The sequence below is a fragment of the Myotis myotis genome, unplaced genomic scaffold (assembly GCF_014108235.1).
Source record: "Myotis myotis isolate mMyoMyo1 unplaced genomic scaffold, mMyoMyo1.p scaffold_m19_p_2, whole genome shotgun sequence".
NCBI classification, from domain to species: domain Eukaryota; kingdom Metazoa; phylum Chordata; class Mammalia; order Chiroptera; family Vespertilionidae; genus Myotis; species Myotis myotis.
The window spans coordinates 50,190,629-50,209,594 of record NW_023416324.1 but is presented as its reverse complement, the minus strand read 5'-3'; the positions used below and the strand labels follow the sequence as shown (position 1 = coordinate 50,209,594).

Here is an 18,966-nt window from a genome sequence, read left to right as displayed (position 1 = left end):
GGAGGAACTAAGAAAGGTGCAGATGATTAGGGATGAAGCGATTCATCGGATACATACGAAAACAAGAAACACTTGTATTTGGTGATAAGTTGAAACAGGGATTTTGAAATAAACTAGAAGCCCAGTGCACGAAATTCGTGCACTGGGGGGAGGGGGGGGTGTCCCTCAGCCCGGCCTGCGCCCTCTCCCAGTCCAGGACCCCACTGGCCTAAGCCAGCAGTCAGACATCTCTCTCACAGTCCTGGGCTCTTGCAGTCCGGAATCCCTCACTCCTTACCACCCGCCTGCAGCGGAGGCAGGAGAGGCTCCTGTCACTGCCGCTGCACTCACCAGCTGTGAGCCAGGCTTCTGGCTGAGTGGCACTCCCCTTGTGGGAGCGCACTGACCACCAGGGGGCAGATCCTGCATTGAGCTTCTGCCTCCTGGTGGTCAGTTAGCATCATAGCAACCGATCATTCCACTGTTGGGTCAATTTGCATATTAGGGTTTTATTATAGAGGATACTCAAATGAAAAATATTGTAAGTGCCCTGCCAATAAAAGGTAACTATTTGGAGAAGAAATTAAACATTTATTAGCAGTGCAAAAATGACTAGTTGGCTATTGGAAAGTATAATATCTAAACATGTTACCAAATGCCATGGCAGAAACTGTTATAGACTTTCTTACAGAGAAGCATTTTACAGTCAAAATACCCCTGCCTCTGTATATTCCCCACAAAAGACTAGCGAGACTTTTAGGGTATTGAGAAACTGTTATTTCATTTATAAAATGTTCAGAATTTTGAAGGGAAAACATCCCCCCACCCCATTACTTTGTAGGATGAAATAAAGACAATTCGTGGGATGACTTACATATTAATGTTGATATTCAAGCTTCTCAGAATCTCCTGGGGGCCACTCATGAGAGCAGAGGTGCCAGGAATGGTGAGAGTTGCAGTGGAGGTGCAGACAGTGTTCCATGGGAGCCAGAGCCTGGAGCAGCTACTGCTGTCGGTGGGGTCTGGGATGCCCTTCCCAGAAGGCATTTTTAATATTGGACCCTTCCTCCTGCATCAGGGTCTTGGCTACTAATCCTTAGTTTGTAATCCCCCCAAGTTGTGTCAACATCTTAGACTCCTCTGAGTGTGGTCATAGTTCTGCCGCCCCAGTTGATGCCCAGCTCTACCCAGTCTCCGTTCAGGCCTCCATCTTTGCTCTCTGTTTCTCTCTCTGACTCTTGCTTGTTCAGGCCTCGGTCTTTGCTCAAGCTTCACCCTCCTCCCTACCAGTTCTCTTCACACCCTGTACCTCTTTCTGAAACCTCATCCCCCCCACCTTCCCTAATCACTTTATTTCCCCTTTCTCTAAATTCTTAGGGTTTCTACAATCTGTCCTATTGTGAGGAAACCAGTGTTAACCATATTTAAGGTTTGTTCTCTTTGGAATATATTTTAATGTTTTAGAAGGGGGGAAAGGTAGGATGCCTTACAAAGACAAGGATTTAAATAGAAGTATGGCAGGCCACACAGTCTGGTTACAGTGCAATCATTTTGGACAATAATGCTGTAAAAGATGATGGTCTACTGAGTAAAGGTTGTAAGACATTAGAGCCTTTATTGTTGTAACGGCTCAGAGTCTCATGGAGAGCCACCAAGACCCTCATTAGAAGAGGCACTCGCTACCACTCTTCGTTCTCTAAGAAGAAAGCAAAGAAGGGAAGACATGTTCTGAAGCATAAGAAGTGCTTGTAGTTAGTGTGAGATAGCAGGACCCGGGGCAGAAATGACACCAGCCAAATGCATTTCTTTAGAGTTTGCTGAAGGTTACATGTCTATCTTTATCCCTTATACAGAATAATAAGCTAATTGATTGTTTAGTAAGAAAGCAATATTTTTACAGTTAGGTAATGAATTAGGAGGCAAAGGCCTAATTCCTAGTCTTGATTCTAGGTCTAGATGAGCAAATCATTAACTCCTCCGAGTTTTAATGTTTTTTACCTATGAAATGGGAATAATATCCACCCACTTACAGACACTCTAGGTAAAAACACAAGGAAACTGTTCCTTAAAATATGAAGTAGTAATTATGCTGCATTGTGGCTGGCCTGGTCTGGTCAATAAGGGTGCAATGCATTGTGAATAAGAACAGCTCAAAATCTCTGTCCCCATGGAGTTCATGCACTGACTGGTTTAACTGCCAGGTCACATTCACATAGTTTCCTTTTTTCACTCTGCTCACTTATCCCCCTCTCTGTCTCTCTCTGTCTCTCTCTCTCAATAAATGTTTGCTGAATAACTGTATTAATCTAGGGGTGATTACAAGTGGATCAAGTCTACAGCTTAACTATTGGGGCTCGTGATGGAACACAAATAAGGAAAAATATAAGGAAGCAAAATTCCAGACAAGAATTTGCTGCAAACTAGCTTTGGGACTATAAAAAATAGCCTTGCCCTCATAGCCTCCTCCATAAATGAGCGGATTGCATGATCTCTAAGGCACCTTTCAGCTTGAAAAGGTGCAGTTTTTTTTACTCTTGCAGGGCTCACCCCCCTCTTGGTGACAGCTGGCACGGTGCCTGAGAACTCTCCAGCTCTCGGGACATGCTTTGCAAATTCCAACAAATTAGACGATGGCAAAAAGTCACCATTTATGCTCCAGAGCATGATTACATGCCATTTTCTGCCATTTTCTTATTATCTCAATAGTTTCCCCTCTAGATTGCACATTGCTTCAAGGCAGGAATCAAGAAGTGCAGAATATATGTTATTGTCTGGAGCAGGCAAAACTCTTTTGGCATCAGAAACCTAAATTTGCATTTAAACATTCTAAAAGTATTCCTATCCCCCCTGGGGTAAGTCAAATTGTGCCTCTGCTGATTCATATGGTTTACTTATTACCTTGACCAAGTAACCCCTTTTTCATAGAACATAGATCATAAAAGTATAAATTTTAGTTCAGCCCTCATCAGAATGATTTGTTCATTCCAGATTAATGAAGTTTTGTTATCTTGTACAACAAGAGAGGGACAATCTTGCAAATATTAGATCTTCACATGCATTGCAGGTAAATCTAGCCTCAGTATTGCAGTATCAGAGCCAACAGTAAATACCTAACATTTCCAAGAGCCTAGTTTTACTGTCATGGGGACAAAATCCAGTTGCAAGGAGGTGGGGACAGTGCGGAAGTGTCAAGTGTTGTTGGCACACATTCTCAACCAGACTGCCTGCATTTGAATCCAAGCTCTGCTACGTACCAGTGGATCGCCCTGGCCAAGTCACTCAACCTCTCCGTGCCTCAGTTTTCCCATCTGTCCAGAGGAGATGAACATAGTACCAACCTGAAAGAATAAAAGAAATTACTATTTGTTAAATATTTAGAACAGTGCCTGGAAAAAAGAAAGTACTTTATAATTTGGATTATTATTTAGGAGGGAGTTGAGGGGAGAGGAAACAGGAAGAGCAGATGTGTCACGTAGAGAAGCTGGTAGTAAAGGAAGGCGAGGAATTGGGCCACACTTTCGGGAAGGGGAAGAATAAAGCAGTCAAGCACAGGTGTTTCTGTGTATTTCACTTCCCAAGATAAGGAGGCGTGTGACTATTTGAAGGTGGATGGAATGGAGCCAACTAACAGAAAGGCAGGTGAGGGAAGGGATAGCTGTGGGGGCAGGATGATCTGTAATAAGGGCACCGGTAATTCGAGGTGTTAGGAGGTAAGTACTTATTGAATAGTTTTCTCTGTATTCCTCAGGAATCCAGCAAGCCTATCTAATATGTTACAAATTTGGCTTTGAAATTCGGAATAGACCGCTACACCCCTCAGCTGTTCAGTAGATGGGGAGAAATTAGCTGATGTGGGGCGAGCCGAAGGAACTCTGCTAATGAGTAGCTACAATCTGTGTTGCACCTGGGTCATCCTGGAAGAAACCTCACAGCTAAACCAGCACAGTGGTCACCAGACGGGGCAGAGTGGCTTTAGGAACACAGGCATCAGACATTCTCAGCCAAACCACAGACAGCCTAGCAGCCACCAAGCCATGGCCATAGGCCAAACAACTGGGCTGTGTTCAGATGCAGTAGTGTGACCACTCATATTTCAATCCTTTTCCCACTATTGCCACAGGAAAATAATTCGGTCCAAAAGTCAAGTTCAAAACAACAAAAGCTTCAATTTTCATAGAAACGTAGGTTTATTTCGATAGAGACATGCTGAATACAAAGGACTGAAATAAATGAGTAATCGTTAACATAAAATAATAGAACCTTTTAATAAAAATTAATATTTGTCCTTGAACATTAACTTACCAGACACTGAATAACTGAACAAATAAGCATAATACAAATAAACCTATTTTTCTTGTTCTCCGAAAGTGAAATATTTCCTGTTGCGCACACCAAACAACCCAAGACTAATGACGTGGCAGTCGGCTGCTGAAATATTCGCTGCTAGTATTAGTGGAGAGAAATGGTGCGCCTGCGCGTAGGGCGCCTAAAGGAAATGAATGTAACACGGTCATAGTAATCAGTCATTAGCAAACATTGTAGTTCATTATTAATAATTATGTATAACAGGACATTGTAAAAATTAAGTTATGAAATTTTATTAAAACGTTTCTTACATGCCGTTGTATTGGCTGGGCTGCAAAAATATTCGTTGTGGGCCTCATGCAGCCTGAGTGCCGAAAGTTTGCTTGCTCTACAGCAGTGGTTCTCAACCTTGGCTGCACATTAGAATCACCTGGGAATCTTTTTAAAATCCTGATTTCTGGCCTCATCCTCCGGAAATTCTGTTTCTTTGTTACTAATGTTGTGGCCTCACTGCTCTAACCGGTTTGGCTCAGTGGATAGAGCATTGGCCTGCGGACTCAAGGGTCCCAGGTTTGATCCCAGTCAAGGGCATGTACCTTGGTTGTGGGCACATCCCCAGTAGGGAGCGTGCAGGTGGCAGCTGATCGATGTTTCTAACTCTCTATCCCTCTCCCTTCCTCTCTGTAAAAAAATCAATAAAAATATATTTAAAAAAAAAAAAGAATTCTGTCCACTGACATCTCTGTCTGTTTACAGATCAGGAACCACAAAAACAAGTATGCGTCCAGCTCCAGCTCCTTACCTCACCAGGGCTCCTCAACATCGATGTGGAGTGACCATTTGGAAAGGTGAGATCAGAAACCGCCTGGATTTACAGCACAGACGCCCCCACCTCCTTGCTCTGACCCGAGTTTGTGTTAGAAAGGAGAGTAGCTCTAAGAATAAAACGGAAGTTAAGCACACTTCTCTGATGAAGGAGGACCAGATTCCTTAGAGGAGCTGTTGTTATTCACTTAGATTTCCTTCAACTGAGAACTTTCTGAAACTGGATCCAGTCTGATCATGTGACTGACCAATTTTCATGCCCCAAAAGAGCCTGCATGTCACTGATGTTTCATAGTAAAAATAGTTTTGGAGAGTATTTTAAGTCTAAGCTACCCCAGTTTTAATTAGAGCAGGACTCAGTGAATTCCCCATATGGTTAGTACACTCTTGCTTGCCCTTCTGATTAGATCTGTCTTGTATAAAGCATGTAATTCAATAAACCCTCCAGAAAACAGAACATAATACCTAATAGGATGCACAGTTGCTCATTTTAAATTCTGAGCACTTGACTTTCCTCCCTCAAACACCTCTTTTCAATATTTCTGTTGTTACCTGTAGGATTAATTGCATGAATAGCCTTCTGGCATTGTGGGATTGTTTTTGTTTTAATGAGATAATGTGAAAAGTTCCATACGTGACTTTTTGCATAAGTTGAAGTCTTCATTTTAATGAAAAGTTAGCATGTTCATTTTATTCATTTCCTGTCTAAGGCTGGGTACCATAACTCCTCTACTCAGTATAAGTTGTTATGGATGTGGACATTCAAGTCGCTCAGTTTCTATGGCCATTAGTTCTCTCACAGTTGGGGTAATTGAAAGACAATCACTTTTGTTCTTCAGAAGATTTAAGTGTCTTTTTCAATAGAGATATAGTATGTAACAATGCCTGAAAGATAAGAATAAGCTAATTGATCCTGAAACATAGCTTATAAGTCAGAAGGCCAATAACATTTTTCTCAACTCACCTTTATTGTCCTATATCCTTTCCCTAAATATGTACATATGATACACATAACCTAGCCCCGTTTTACTCTACACACAGATTCCCCTGGAAAAAAAATGAAGGGAATAGAAGGGAGACATCCAGCCTGGTTGGTGTGACTCAGTGACTGAGCATTGACCTATGAGGTTATGGTTCGATTCCCCATCAGGGCATATGACTGGGTTGAACCTCGATTCCCAGCATGGGGCATGCAAGAGGCAATCAACCAATGATGCGCTCTCATCATTGATGTTTCTATCTCTCTCTCTCCTTCTCCTTTCCTCTCTGAAATGAATAAAAATATATATTTTCAAAAAAGAATGGAAATATCCAACTCCCATCTCTTTATCGATAAATGTACTCTAATTTCATTTTTTATTTTTTAGAGTAAATCTTAATATACTTTCCCCTCATCATAAAAAAATAAGCGAGGCTATCTACAGAAACTTTGGAAAATAAAGGACATTAGGAAAAAAAGGCAGCTTATTAAACTTTACTTCCACTATTCAAGAAAACTCCACCATCATTTTAGTATATTTTTCTCTTATTTTTCCTCTGCACTTTTCTTGATTTTGTTTTACATATTTATGAAAATATTACATATGCATTATTGCATCCTATTATATTTCATTTAACATAAAATAAACATTCCCTAGATTATTTACAAATTACATTAAAGTAATTTTAATATTCATTAATAGTCTATTAAAAGGATATACTATAGCTTACTTAACCATAACCTGTGTTCAAATTGGCACCATGTTGAATAGACCATCATAACCCAAAATTAAAATGCAGAGGTTTTTAAAAATATATTTGGTTGCTGTTGTTTTTTACCATAAGTTTACTTTAAAGAATAAATAATATGCAAAATTATAATATTCTTTATTTTTTAATTTCTTTATTGATTAAGTTATTACATATGTGTCCTCATCCCCACATTACCCCCCATCCCCCCCACTCAGGCCCTCACCGCCCTGTTGTCTGTGTTCATTGGGCCTATATGTTTGCATATAAGTCCTTTGGTTAATATTCTTTAAAGATGCATATAGTCTGACTTCTTTCTAAAAGAATTCTAGAGATTTAAAATTTCTTCAGCAATGAATGAGAGTTTCTGCTTTGCTTTACCTTAACCAGCTCTGTATATCTTAAAACACACACACACACACACACACACACACACACACACACACACACACACTACTTTGTTGGTTTGAAAGGACAAAAATTGCAGATCATGTCTATTTCAATTTGCATTCCTCCTTATACATTTTTAGGGTATAGTTATATCCTGGTTAGGGTTATTTGTATGGTAAGATTATTTGACGGTTCGATGTGTCTATAATTGATATAGCTTCATGACTTAACTATTCTTCTGGATTACTTGGAAACCAGAAAAATTACTCAGAAAAAGCATATACTTAGCATAATTAAATAATCCAGAGGCTTAAGTGGTTCAAAATCCAGAGTTATTTAAATAGCTTTTATTTCAAAAGCACACATGTAATTACTTCAAACCAGAATGTTTTAATGTCTAAGACATTTATATTGCTTACTTCTATCTTACTCCTCCTAGGGGTGGGGGACATCTGGCCTGTGGGCCATATAAAAACCTATGAAAACATTTGGTCTGGCCCTGCATTAGGGGTGAGTTAATTAAATGTTTGATCAAACATAGCAGGCTAACTTTTAAGTTGATAATTTTGTATGGCCCATGAATGATGTTATAAATATCTCAATGGCCCTCAAAGAAAAAAGGCTCCCCACCCCTGCCTCACACCATAAAAATAAATAAATAAGTAAATAAATACGTAAATAAATAAATAAATAAATAAACCCTGTTTATGCTTATTACATCTTTCTCTCTCTATTCTAACAGATCATGAAAGAACAAAGATGGACTTTTTCTTACAATTCCTGCTTCCCCGAATTTGTGTTTTTCTTCCCACCTGAGAATTTTATATTTTGATTTGGATTGTTTCTTAATTTTCATCTTTTTTTACTTTAATTTTTTTTCTTGTCAGTAATACCCACTGAGAATAGGCTTATTCCTGCCTCACAACGTTAAATTGACTTCTTGAGCTGGATTTTGAATATGTATTTAAGAAATTGGGCAGGATTACATAGATGATGATTGGTGAAAAAGTGAAAAAAAAAGAAAAAAACATCTTCCAGGAGTTTGTCCCCAATTTCAAACCTTTACCTGAATTTCGACCCATGTAAACACCTTTACATTTTGTGGTTGTTTTGATTTTACAATATGAGTTTGAAAAATCAGTATACACTTTTGACAATGTAAAATCAACATATTGAGGGCAAAATTCAATTAGTAGGACATAAATTAAATGAGACAGAAAAGTTGTTAATTGAAGGCAGGACTATACTATGACAAAAGTTATTTATGCAAAATGTGTGATTAATGTTTTGGAGTTATGTCCTTCTGGGTTAAGCTTGGAACTCAAAGTCCCTACGTCAACATTCTGGTTATCTGCCACTTAGTGACTCTGGAATCAATTTAATTCTCATTTCTCTGTCTTTGAAGACTAAAAGGCATGATGAAGGGCTCTCTTGAAGTGTCATAGAAAACAATAATGAGGCTAGATGATTAACCATTGAGTAAAAGCAATAGACATCCAAGCACAGCCTTCAGTTCACTACTATTAATTCAGGATTTCTTAAAATTTATTCTCTGGTAGCATAAAAGGGGCAATATTAATAAGTAACACAGTTATCACATATCAAAATTTGTGACTTTTTATGAAAGGGAGAAACCCATTTTGTCTGAATTATAGAATTTTAAAATATACTTTGCATCATATAATATGATCTTGCCTTCCTATATGTTCAACCAGTCTTTTTATCTCTTGTCTTCCCTCTCCTCTCTTCCTCCTTTCCTTTCCTCTTCTCTTTAATTTAATTTATTGTGTCTCTTCTTTAGGAACTGTGCTAAGTAAGGGCCATGCTGTCACCTACAAGAACATTTGGGGAAGAGATGATAATATAGTATCAGGAGTCATGGGAGCCTATACTATGACTCCATCGTCATTTCTGCCAACTAAATTAAGCCAAAAATAGTTGAGTCATTTCTCTTAAATAGTTGAACCAGCTGTAAATTAGTTATAAACTGCAATTATTTTCATTCAAACCTGTATTTGAAATGGCTTTATATAACTATCACAAATCAGATGCTGTACACAATCCCTTGATTCAGATTTAACTCAACACATTTTATTGATCAAGTGGAATTATCCAATAATAAGAATGCTCATGCTTCTGTTACATCTATCTGTCCATCATTTATCTTTGTGGCTGTCTAGCTGTCATCTATTTATTATTTTATTTTTACAAAAGAGGGTAAAGTTTACAGAGGGCTTGTCCAATGTTGCATGACTAATATACGAAATCAAATCCAAGTTCAAGTATTTTGATTCCAGGTTGTCCCAATAGCTCAGCAAGATGTGAGATTTGCTACAATGATATTCCATTTATAAGACAATGTGATGTAGTAATATAAGCATGGGTTTTTGGAATCAAACTTGGATTTAAGTCTAGCTGTTCCATTCACTAGCTCTGTGACCTTGAGAAAGTTAATTAACCTCATGCAGTCTCAGTGACTCAATCTATAAACCAAAGCTAATAATACCTGTGAGATTACTGTGATAATGTATGTAAAGTGAGTGCAACACAAAAGGTACTCTGTAAGTGCTAACTGTGATTAATTCTTTATCCAGACTTATCTCCAACTATATGATATGAGTTCTCAATTTCAACTATAAACTGGCTTCTTTACTGTGTGGGTTTAAATGTCATGAACAGAATAAACTTCAGATCCCTGGCTCTTATTCTTGTTTATAATACCTCATGATTATTTTTGCCCATGCAAAACCTACTCATCTCTCACTTGTTCAAATCTCACCTTGTCCTTCAGCCTTGAATAATTTGAGTATCTTTGTTCTCCTCTTACCGCTATCCACGACTCTGAAGTCATATAGTGCTCATTTTGAAGAGTATTGTGTATTCCGTAAATATTTTCACTATGTATGTCTTTTTCCTGTGGCAAAATTGTATTTAGTGATGGTCAGGACCCTTTTCTCAGAATTTCTTTATAGCTCTCTTAGCACTAGTGCAGTACTTGACACCAAGAAAGATGCTATTTATTTGGTAAATTCTCAAAAAAAGGAACAACGTATGTACAAGATCAGCCATTGAAAATTTCATCAAATGTGATATAAAGCCCTTTGTTTCCATGTTTCCAACTTGGGCATTTCCATATTAAACTTTCTTGATTTAAGAATGCTACATCCAGGCAGAATAACCACAGGCAGATTGATATAATAATGTTTATTGAAGCTCTATATGTGAAAGTAATCAAGTAACAAAATGATTGGAAACATTTGAAAGAGAGTGACTATTTGGTAAAGATATTTCTGAATTAGGAATGATCTTTGTCCAATAAGTTTGAAACCTGACATAGAGACAGCATATGTCAGTATAAAATAGTTTCAATACTTCTTAATCCACAGAAAAATATCCATTTCATACTAATTCACCCAAAATAATAAGCTCTATAACATCAAATATTCTGAATCATGATTCAGTAACACAATTACTTATTTTTAACAAATGCTCTCATCTTTTTTTTCTTTATTGTCTTCAGTAAACACAGATCCTCATAACTATATAATACATTATAGTGAGGATAGAATTAAACCTCAAAATGAAATTAATTTCTTCAGAACTCTTTAAAAAATTACCTGTGAGAAATGGTGCTTGATCTAAATTTTATTGTAGTTCTAGTAATTACTGTAAAGCTCTATGGGATCCATATGTAAAACAAATATGCAGTATTAAGATGCTTTATAAGTGGACTGTACAGACCTGGCTCTTGACTACATATAATATATAGGTGTAATTTTGACCTATGACTTCTACCTTGGAAGAAATGAACTCCTGCCTACTCCTACCTCCAACTTATTTCAGAATCAGTGCTTTAATTCAGCACCACTGCAACCCAGTGTGAAACAAAACAAACAAATCCCAGCTGTGCTGCTCCCAAGAGAGGTTTTTCCAGAGTAATATGAAGAGGCATGCCAAGCCATGCCAAGATCTTAGACCCAGAGAGAGATCAAACAAACAACTAACTAACAAAAACGGTAAAAGTTAGGGTTAGAAGATTGAGCTTCCATCAGAAGCTATATTTGTCCAAATTCTCTCAAAGAAGGAAGAGAAAATTAGTTATTATCTTTTATATGTAAACTAGCGGCCCAGTGCCCCCCCCTGCCAGCCTGGTCACCCCCAACTACCCCCCCGCCAGCCTGGTTGCTCCCAACTGCTCCCCCCAACCAGCCTGGTCGCTCCTTCTGACCCTCCAGCCGACCTGGCAACCCCCACTACCCCCCTGCTGACCTGGTCGCCCCCAACTGCCCCCCACCGCCAGCCTGGTCTCCCCACGCAGCCTGCTGTTCAGTCATCTGTCTGGTTGTTTTGGTCCTGATGGCCCCTTGCTTTTCATATATTAGGACTATAGGCCCAATGCACGAAATTCCTGCAAGGGGCTTGGCCCTCACAGTCCCGGCTGCCACCACTCTCTGCGGGGCAATCAATTGCGGAGCACCCCCTCCCCCATTAATTGCCCTGCAGAGGGTGGGACAACCCTGGCCTCATGGCCCCGGCTGCCTCATGGCCCCGGCTGCCTCAAGGCCCCGTAGTCTCGCTCCTCGCCCACTGGTTGTTCTGGAAGGTCATTCCAGAAGGTTGTTCTGCCATCTGGTCTAATTAGCATATTAGCTCTTTATTATATAGGATATGTATTATGTGTCTAGTTAATAAGTGGACTTTGGTCTGTGAAATATATAAAAATTTAGACGAAGTTGAATGTATCCACAGTTTTACTGGTTAAAAGAATAACTTTTAAAAATTAAATAAATGATGAAATCCAGGTTATAAGGAACCATATATACTACTTAAGGGAACAAAATTTATCAACACCCTCAGTAGTTGGAAGCACATTCCAAAGGGATCTGCTATTAAGATGATTTTAATTATCGAGGTACCTTAAAGATCTGTAAAAAATATACCTTGGTTGATATACTTTGAGGTACTATGAATACTAAAATGTTTAATTGCTCTGTTTAAAACATTGTGCTCATATTTTCCATTAATTCAGGCTTTTTACTGAATTTTTTTGTTAATTCAAATTATCTCTAGGCTCATCCCATGAATAAAAGTGTTTTTCATTTCATTTTTGTCCTAAGGCTTTCTTTTGTTTTTATTTTCTGAAATGCTTTTTTATATAAAAATGATTTGTACAATGTGTATTTGAAGAGCTTTGTCACCATTGTTTTTTAATACTTAACCATATTGTAAGCTCCTTGTGGGCAGGACCCATGCTTTGTGTATATCTTGTACCTGTAGAGTCCAGCACAGTGCTAAGCACATAGAAAATGCTCAATAAAAACTTGATGGAAAGTGCAAGTGACCTGACTGCAGTCTCCGTGAGTGATGTGTAAGACGACTTGGCAGATACACTATACGTAAGGGTCAAGAGTTGGTTTTCTATCTATTTCTCCTCTTTGATGTTGTGCCATTTTGGTCAGCCTTTAAATTTGAGCATATAAGAGAGTCTTCTTAGACTCCTTGAAGAAAACAACTGTAAATATTTGTTGATTATGGGATGATTGCTCTTAGAAAAAAAAATAAAAGAGATAAATATATTCCTGTGTATAAAAGAATGTGTCTTTTAGTCAATGATGTCATTTCTTATCTTGGCATGGGAGCTGAATTTCAACCTTCCACCCACAGGTGTATGTAGCAGACAAAACTGAGAAAGAATGTCACAGCTACTGAGAGTGACCTTGAAAATTTCTATATTTAATCTCACTTAGCTTCCGTGTCCTTATTTATAAAAGAGAGTGAAGCCTACCTTATAGATTTGCTGCAAAGGATAAAGATGATATGTATGATGCTATTATTTTAAAACCACTATAAATTCCCTGAGGTAAAATATGATCCCCAAAAAAGTCATTTACAGAACGCCTCAATTATAAGTGGTTGGAATTTGGATCTGAGAGACAGGAATTATGCGTATGCCAAAGCAGCACATGGTATAAGAGCCCCAAGCAGTTTTACGACCAGTTCTTTGCAAATCTCCAACTATCCTTTAAAGGGTTAACTTGCATTATTATCAGCCAGCTGCTGAACCAATGGGATTTCCTCTGCAGGTGCCAGTAAGACTATGTCTGCCAAAATATGAGAAGGTGATTTTGAAATAAAACTTCCTAGAGCATAACCTACATGCAAGAGCTTGCAAAGTTAAAGAGGAAAAAGCCTGAGGCTAGAGCCCCCATTAATATTCAGAGCAGGAAGTGGGCTATGAGATAAGAAGGAGCTGAAAAGAAGGAGGAGAGTTGCCAGTGAAGGTTAGGTCATCTGAGCCTGTTTCAGGATGGTCTCTGGACTGAGTTGGACTACTGGGACCAGTTGGTATTAAGACTGTCTCCCAGAGAACCTGTTCATGAAATGAAGAGTGGGGGTTTTTGGTCGGTATAGGGCCAGCATATTAGGGTTACAGAACCCAGGGGTTGTGCTACTCTTAACTTATCACACAACTATACCATATTGCAAAACCTACCCATTGGTAAGTGGGAAAATGACAGATGCTAAAATGAAACTCGTGGAGATTTGATGCAGCATTTCCCAAACTTGCCTAATCATATTAATCGCACAACGTTTGTAAAAATAGAAAATCCTGGTATTTTTCCCTGGAGGTCATGAGCCAGAAAAAAATCTGGCAAGGGACCTGGGATTTTGTATTTCTTTTTTTTAATATTTTAATGATTTTTTACAGAGAGGAAGGGAGAGAGATAGAAAGTTAGAAACATCTATGAGAGAGAAACATCGATCAGCTGCCTCCTGCACACTCCCTACCAGGGATGTGCCCGTAACCAAGGTACATGCCCTTGACCAGAATCGAACCTGGGACCCTTTAGTCCGCAGGCTGACGCTCTATCCACCGAGCTAAACCAGCTAGGGCGGGATTTTGTATTCCTTAAAAACAAGTTCCTTCCAGGTGATTTGTTTCATCAGGGAGGCTTGACAACATTTATGTAGTGTAGTGGTTCTCAAAGTATCATGCCTGGACTGGCAACATTAGCATCACTTAGGAATAATTTTCAATAGGCAGAAATGCAAAATCTTTGGTCCCACTCTGGACCTTACTGAATCAGAAGCCCTGGAGCTGGAGCTGGAGCCCAGGAATCTATGTTTTAGATACTCTCCTGGTAATGCACACTAGAGCTTGAGAACTACATTTGTCAAATGTGGCCCAGAGAGCTGGAAGTTGGGAGTGTAGCTGCAGTGGAGGAAGTTCATCTAGTTCAGCAGTTCTCAACCTGCGGGTTGCAACCCCTTTGGGGGTCGAACGACCCTTTCACAGGGGTCACCTAAGACCATTGGAAAACACATATATAATTACATATTGTTTTGTGATTAATCACTATGCTTTAATCATGTTCAATTTGTAACAATGAAATTGGGGGTCACCACAACATGAGGAACTGTATTCAAGGGTTGAGGCATTAGGAAGGTTGAGAACCACTGATCTAGTTCCTATTCTCCTAGGACTAGAAAAGACATCACTCAATCCAGTAGCTGACTGCTGTTCTTCCCCTGACATCATTACCTCCATTTCTATTTTCTAAGGAGTAGCCTGAGTTTGTGGATCCCATTTTGTTTCCCAACTTAGCAGAATCCTAGCTTCTAGAGGTTCACAATCTTTGGCATTCATTGGCTTGTTAGGCAAGTCACATCATCTTACATAGTATTCTCTCCTGTCCAAATGTCCCCTTTTTATAAGAACACCAATCATGCTGGTTTAGGGGCCCACTCAACTCTAGTATGACCTCATCTTAATTCATTGCATCTGCAAAGACCCTGTTTTCAAATAAAGTTACAATGTGTGGTCCTGGGAGTTAGGAATTCAACATATTAATTTGGTTTGGGCTGAGGAACACAATTCAATTCATTACAGAAAGGTTGATTGATCTAGGGAGGAAGCCAAATCTAAACTCCAAAATCATAAGATCTAACATGATATAGCTTCTGGAATTTAACAGGTTTATGGACTGAATAAAAAATCTCAATGATGCACACAACCCTTGGCTCCAATTAAGAAAGATAACTCGAAAGTGGTCAGATTCCTAATGTTGAAATAGCTGCGAGTTTTTCCGACAAACAAATAAACAAACAGTACACATTTCATAAAGCAAGTGGTGGGGACGATAATCAAATTTGACTAAAACCAAATTGCTCTATTTATGTTGGGCAAGAGGTTTTAGGAATTCTTACACTTCCATTATGCACACAGGTTGATTTCACTGCTTTGAACACTCAGATTTCTTTTCTGGTAGTTTTTAAATCCCAGCAATAAACTCATCTAATGGCTGAAATCTGAAGGGACCCAGATGCTACCCATCTGAAAAAGGATGACTAAGGATTTTTAAAGTTATTTGAACAAGAGGGCATTCACGCAGGTATGTGATGGTACTCCTGAACACAGATGGTAGTGGTGGTCCAGTTATTGCCTTCTTGAGTCAGGCTTGCTTATTTGGGACTTTTATTTACAGTGTTGTGCCTATATGAAGACAAACTTACAAAAGAGCATAAGAATACCGTAAGTTGGGAAACCAAATATACAAAAGGGCATAAGCATCTGCTTTATCTGCTAATAAAAGTATCATCTTGGGTTTCAGGTCAACTGTCTCTCATAGTCCCTCTGATGTCCAGTCCAGTGAATGAAATCCTCTTGATTGTGTGTTACTTGGGTGCAGGAATCAGAGAAAAATGTGAATACGTACGGTGCAATTCCAGTTTGTGCTTTGGCGGCTTCCAAGGGCTCACAAAGAACAACGTTCAGTGTTTGTTTCTTGTGCATACATTGTTGATCTGATCCTGACTTCTAGGTTGTGCTAGTAAAATTCCATTGACTACTTTTTCATTTCATCACTGTATTTAAAGACTCCTCCCATACTTTATATAAAACACACACACACACAATGGTTGAAAAGCCATGTACTTATGTTTCTAGGAAGTGATGCAATTGTTTTTGGAAAAATAGTGAATGTTTCAACATATTTCTAAAGTTATTTTTGTATCAACACTCTTGCTGCATTTTCACAGTCACGGTGGGAGATTTTGCCAGCACCCAGTTATTTATTACTCATCTGGTACACAGTTGAACAAATCAATTTCTAGAAATTGTTTCACAATGAAACCTAAATGTAAATGCCTATAATTAGGGTATATCTCTATATGCTAATAATTATAGGAATTAGAGGGACTGCATTGATATGATCTATTTGATAACACTATGCACTTAATAATTTTACATTTTACATTCCAGACTCTGCAACTATATAAAAAATGAACCCTTTCCCATGAAGGAGATAGCTGCCCAAACTAGTAGAGGTCATACTAGTTCTCAGGTGAGGATGAAAATGGCTACCTGACATGGCATAAGCAGGAAAAGTTCAGCTAAGACCAATCCTAGACTAAGTATGAGGAAATTCTTTTGTCCCTTTGGTTTACATTAGATATATGGTTAGTTGTTCAAAGAACAAAAGTACAATTCCATTAGTGATGAGATCAGTGGTCCTAAAATATGTTTCTGTAATAATTCTACCCATAAATAAATGACAAAATCAAATAGAGCTAAACTCTTTCAAGCAGGAGGTTCTGCTTTGGGAATAAATGACCAATTTCTAGTGATGTTATAAGAAGTGTTATAAAAATTTTTCCCATCCCTTCTATACAAGGTGGGCAAAAGTAGGTTTGCAGTTGTTGATATGGAAAATAATAAATAAATAGCAATACAAGACTATACTCTTGTTCTGCAAATTCACAACTTGTAAACCTACTGTTGCCCCACCTTGTACTTACTGAGAAAAAGGACAAGGACAGAATAACTCCAAGACCTCCCAATCTCTGCTGCTAGAACACTATCAGGTCATTCAGAGAAAGATAGGTATCTCTACCTGATTTTAGAATTGTTTTTCTTAATAGGAATTTTTCTTTCCCTTCCTTTCTTCCTTCTTTCCCTCCTTGCCTCCCTCCCTCCTTTCTTCTCTGTTTCTCTTTCCTCCTATACTTATTCAGTGAATGAAATCCTCTTGGTTGTGTGTTACTTGGGTGCAGGAATCAGAGAAAAATGTGAATACATATGGTGCAAACGGGAAAGAGAAGTGACATTTTTAAAAATTTACAAAGAATGTCTACAATATTTAAACATATGCATTATGTTGGTGCCTTAGTCCTTTCACTTAAATCCTGTTAGAATGCAGCTATTTTAATGAGTGCTTTCATGAGTGAGACATGCTTTCCTGGGAGCGGCTGTGACAGAGGAGTGGGGAGAGGAGAGACAGCGTCAGGGTACACTGAGGGATGGACAGTGTCGAGGAAGAAGTGTGCAGGGAGAAAAGGGAAGTGAGAAGGGATCAATGACAATTTTTTTCTCATTTCTGTAGTCTCTTCAGATTCCATTCGGCCTCATAGCATATCCTACCAGTGGTTCTCAACCTTCTGGCCCTTTAAATACAGTTCCTCATGTTGTGACCCAATCATAAAATTATTTTCGTTGCTACTTCATAACTGTAATGTTGCTACTGTTATGAATCGTAATGTAAATATCTGATATGCAGGATGGTCTTAGGCGACCCCTGTGAAAAGGTCGTTCCACTGCCAAAGGGGTCGCGACCCACAGGTTGAGAACCGGTGTCTAGACTTTTAGTATATTTCTCGTTATCCATCACAAAACCACCTATTTTCATTGAACATCATCTATCATTTGGCATCTGTTCAGCACTTGGCATACTACATTGTCATACCAAACTCTGCTATTGTCTCCTTCACAGCTGAACAAAAGAAGGCTGAGAGAGGGAGTAAGGTGTGAAGAATGACTCACACCAGGTCCACTTGTATCTCACCCCCTCCCTTTCTGATGATCATGCTTCTCTAAGACCAGGTTGTACAGCAGTCAGAGGCAGGAGGCAGGGGGGCGGGGGAGTTGTCCAGCAGCTCCTAGATACTTCTAGAACAAGTGGTGTGCCTTCCCAATCACAGAGCGTGAGGAAGTACAATCCTGCCATGAGCCAAGAAAAAGGAGAAATGGAAGCCCTGGTGAGCATCACTAGCACACGCCCCAGAGTCTCAACAGTAAACAGAATGAAAGGGAAGAAATTAACTACAGAAGTTCTGAGTTTAAAAAGGGCAGGGTAATTTCCAGCTCAGCTTTTGACTCCAACCCTTTTCCATGTGTTGGTTTACTTGGCGAGGTGGAAGATTACTAGCCCTGGGGCCACTTTAAACATGGGCAGGTCCAGGTATAATTTTAGCAAAGCTGACAAAGCAGGTTGGTCACTCAAGCAACCCAGTTGAGATATATGGTAAGAGCAGCGTATGGTTCAGGTTCAAAGTTGCTACAGACTCCTGCATTAGCCAATGCAAACTTTTTCATTGCTGGTGATAACACAGCACTTTTCTGGAAGAAATGCAAAAGCGTGTTGACATTTTGGACAGAAGAAATGTATCTGGAGATCTTTTCGGATTGGGTGCCTCTTTCAGATGGAATGAAGCTAGGAATTTACGAAATGAAAATCGATAAGCTGTCCTGGTTAATAAAGCAAATTATAATTCAAAATCATTAGACTGCCAAAAGCTTTCACTTTTAGAACTCTATAAAACCAACATTGATTTTGAATTAATAAAGCCAGGGAGTGTGATGCAGTGAACAGGGATTGAGGAAGGCAGCATTCATAACCCATCAGGAAGTTACTTACTATAGGAGTTTTGTTTATTTCCCAATTTTTAGGCTGTTTCTCAACT

At 38.9% G+C, this 18,966-nt stretch overlaps 1 protein-coding gene across 3 annotated transcripts in view; it reads left to right on the top strand.

The window, feature by feature from the left end:
• Positions 1-18,966, top strand: part of PTGER3 (prostaglandin E receptor 3) — a 109,063-nt gene that overhangs the window by 74,692 nt on the left and 15,405 nt on the right. The window contains exons 3-4 of one of the 3 annotated variants that reach the window (XM_036347331.1): positions 5,041-5,132; positions 7,970-12,568. In XM_036347331.1, coding sequence (XP_036203224.1) covers positions 5,041-5,132; positions 7,970-7,976 — 99 coding nt within the window. In that variant the 3' untranslated portion in view covers positions 7,977-12,568. Of the gene's footprint in view, positions 1-5,040; positions 5,133-6,150; positions 6,651-7,969; positions 12,569-18,966 lie in introns of those variants that run through there. The other 2 variants (XM_036347330.1, XM_036347329.1) reach the window with 2 other exon arrangements.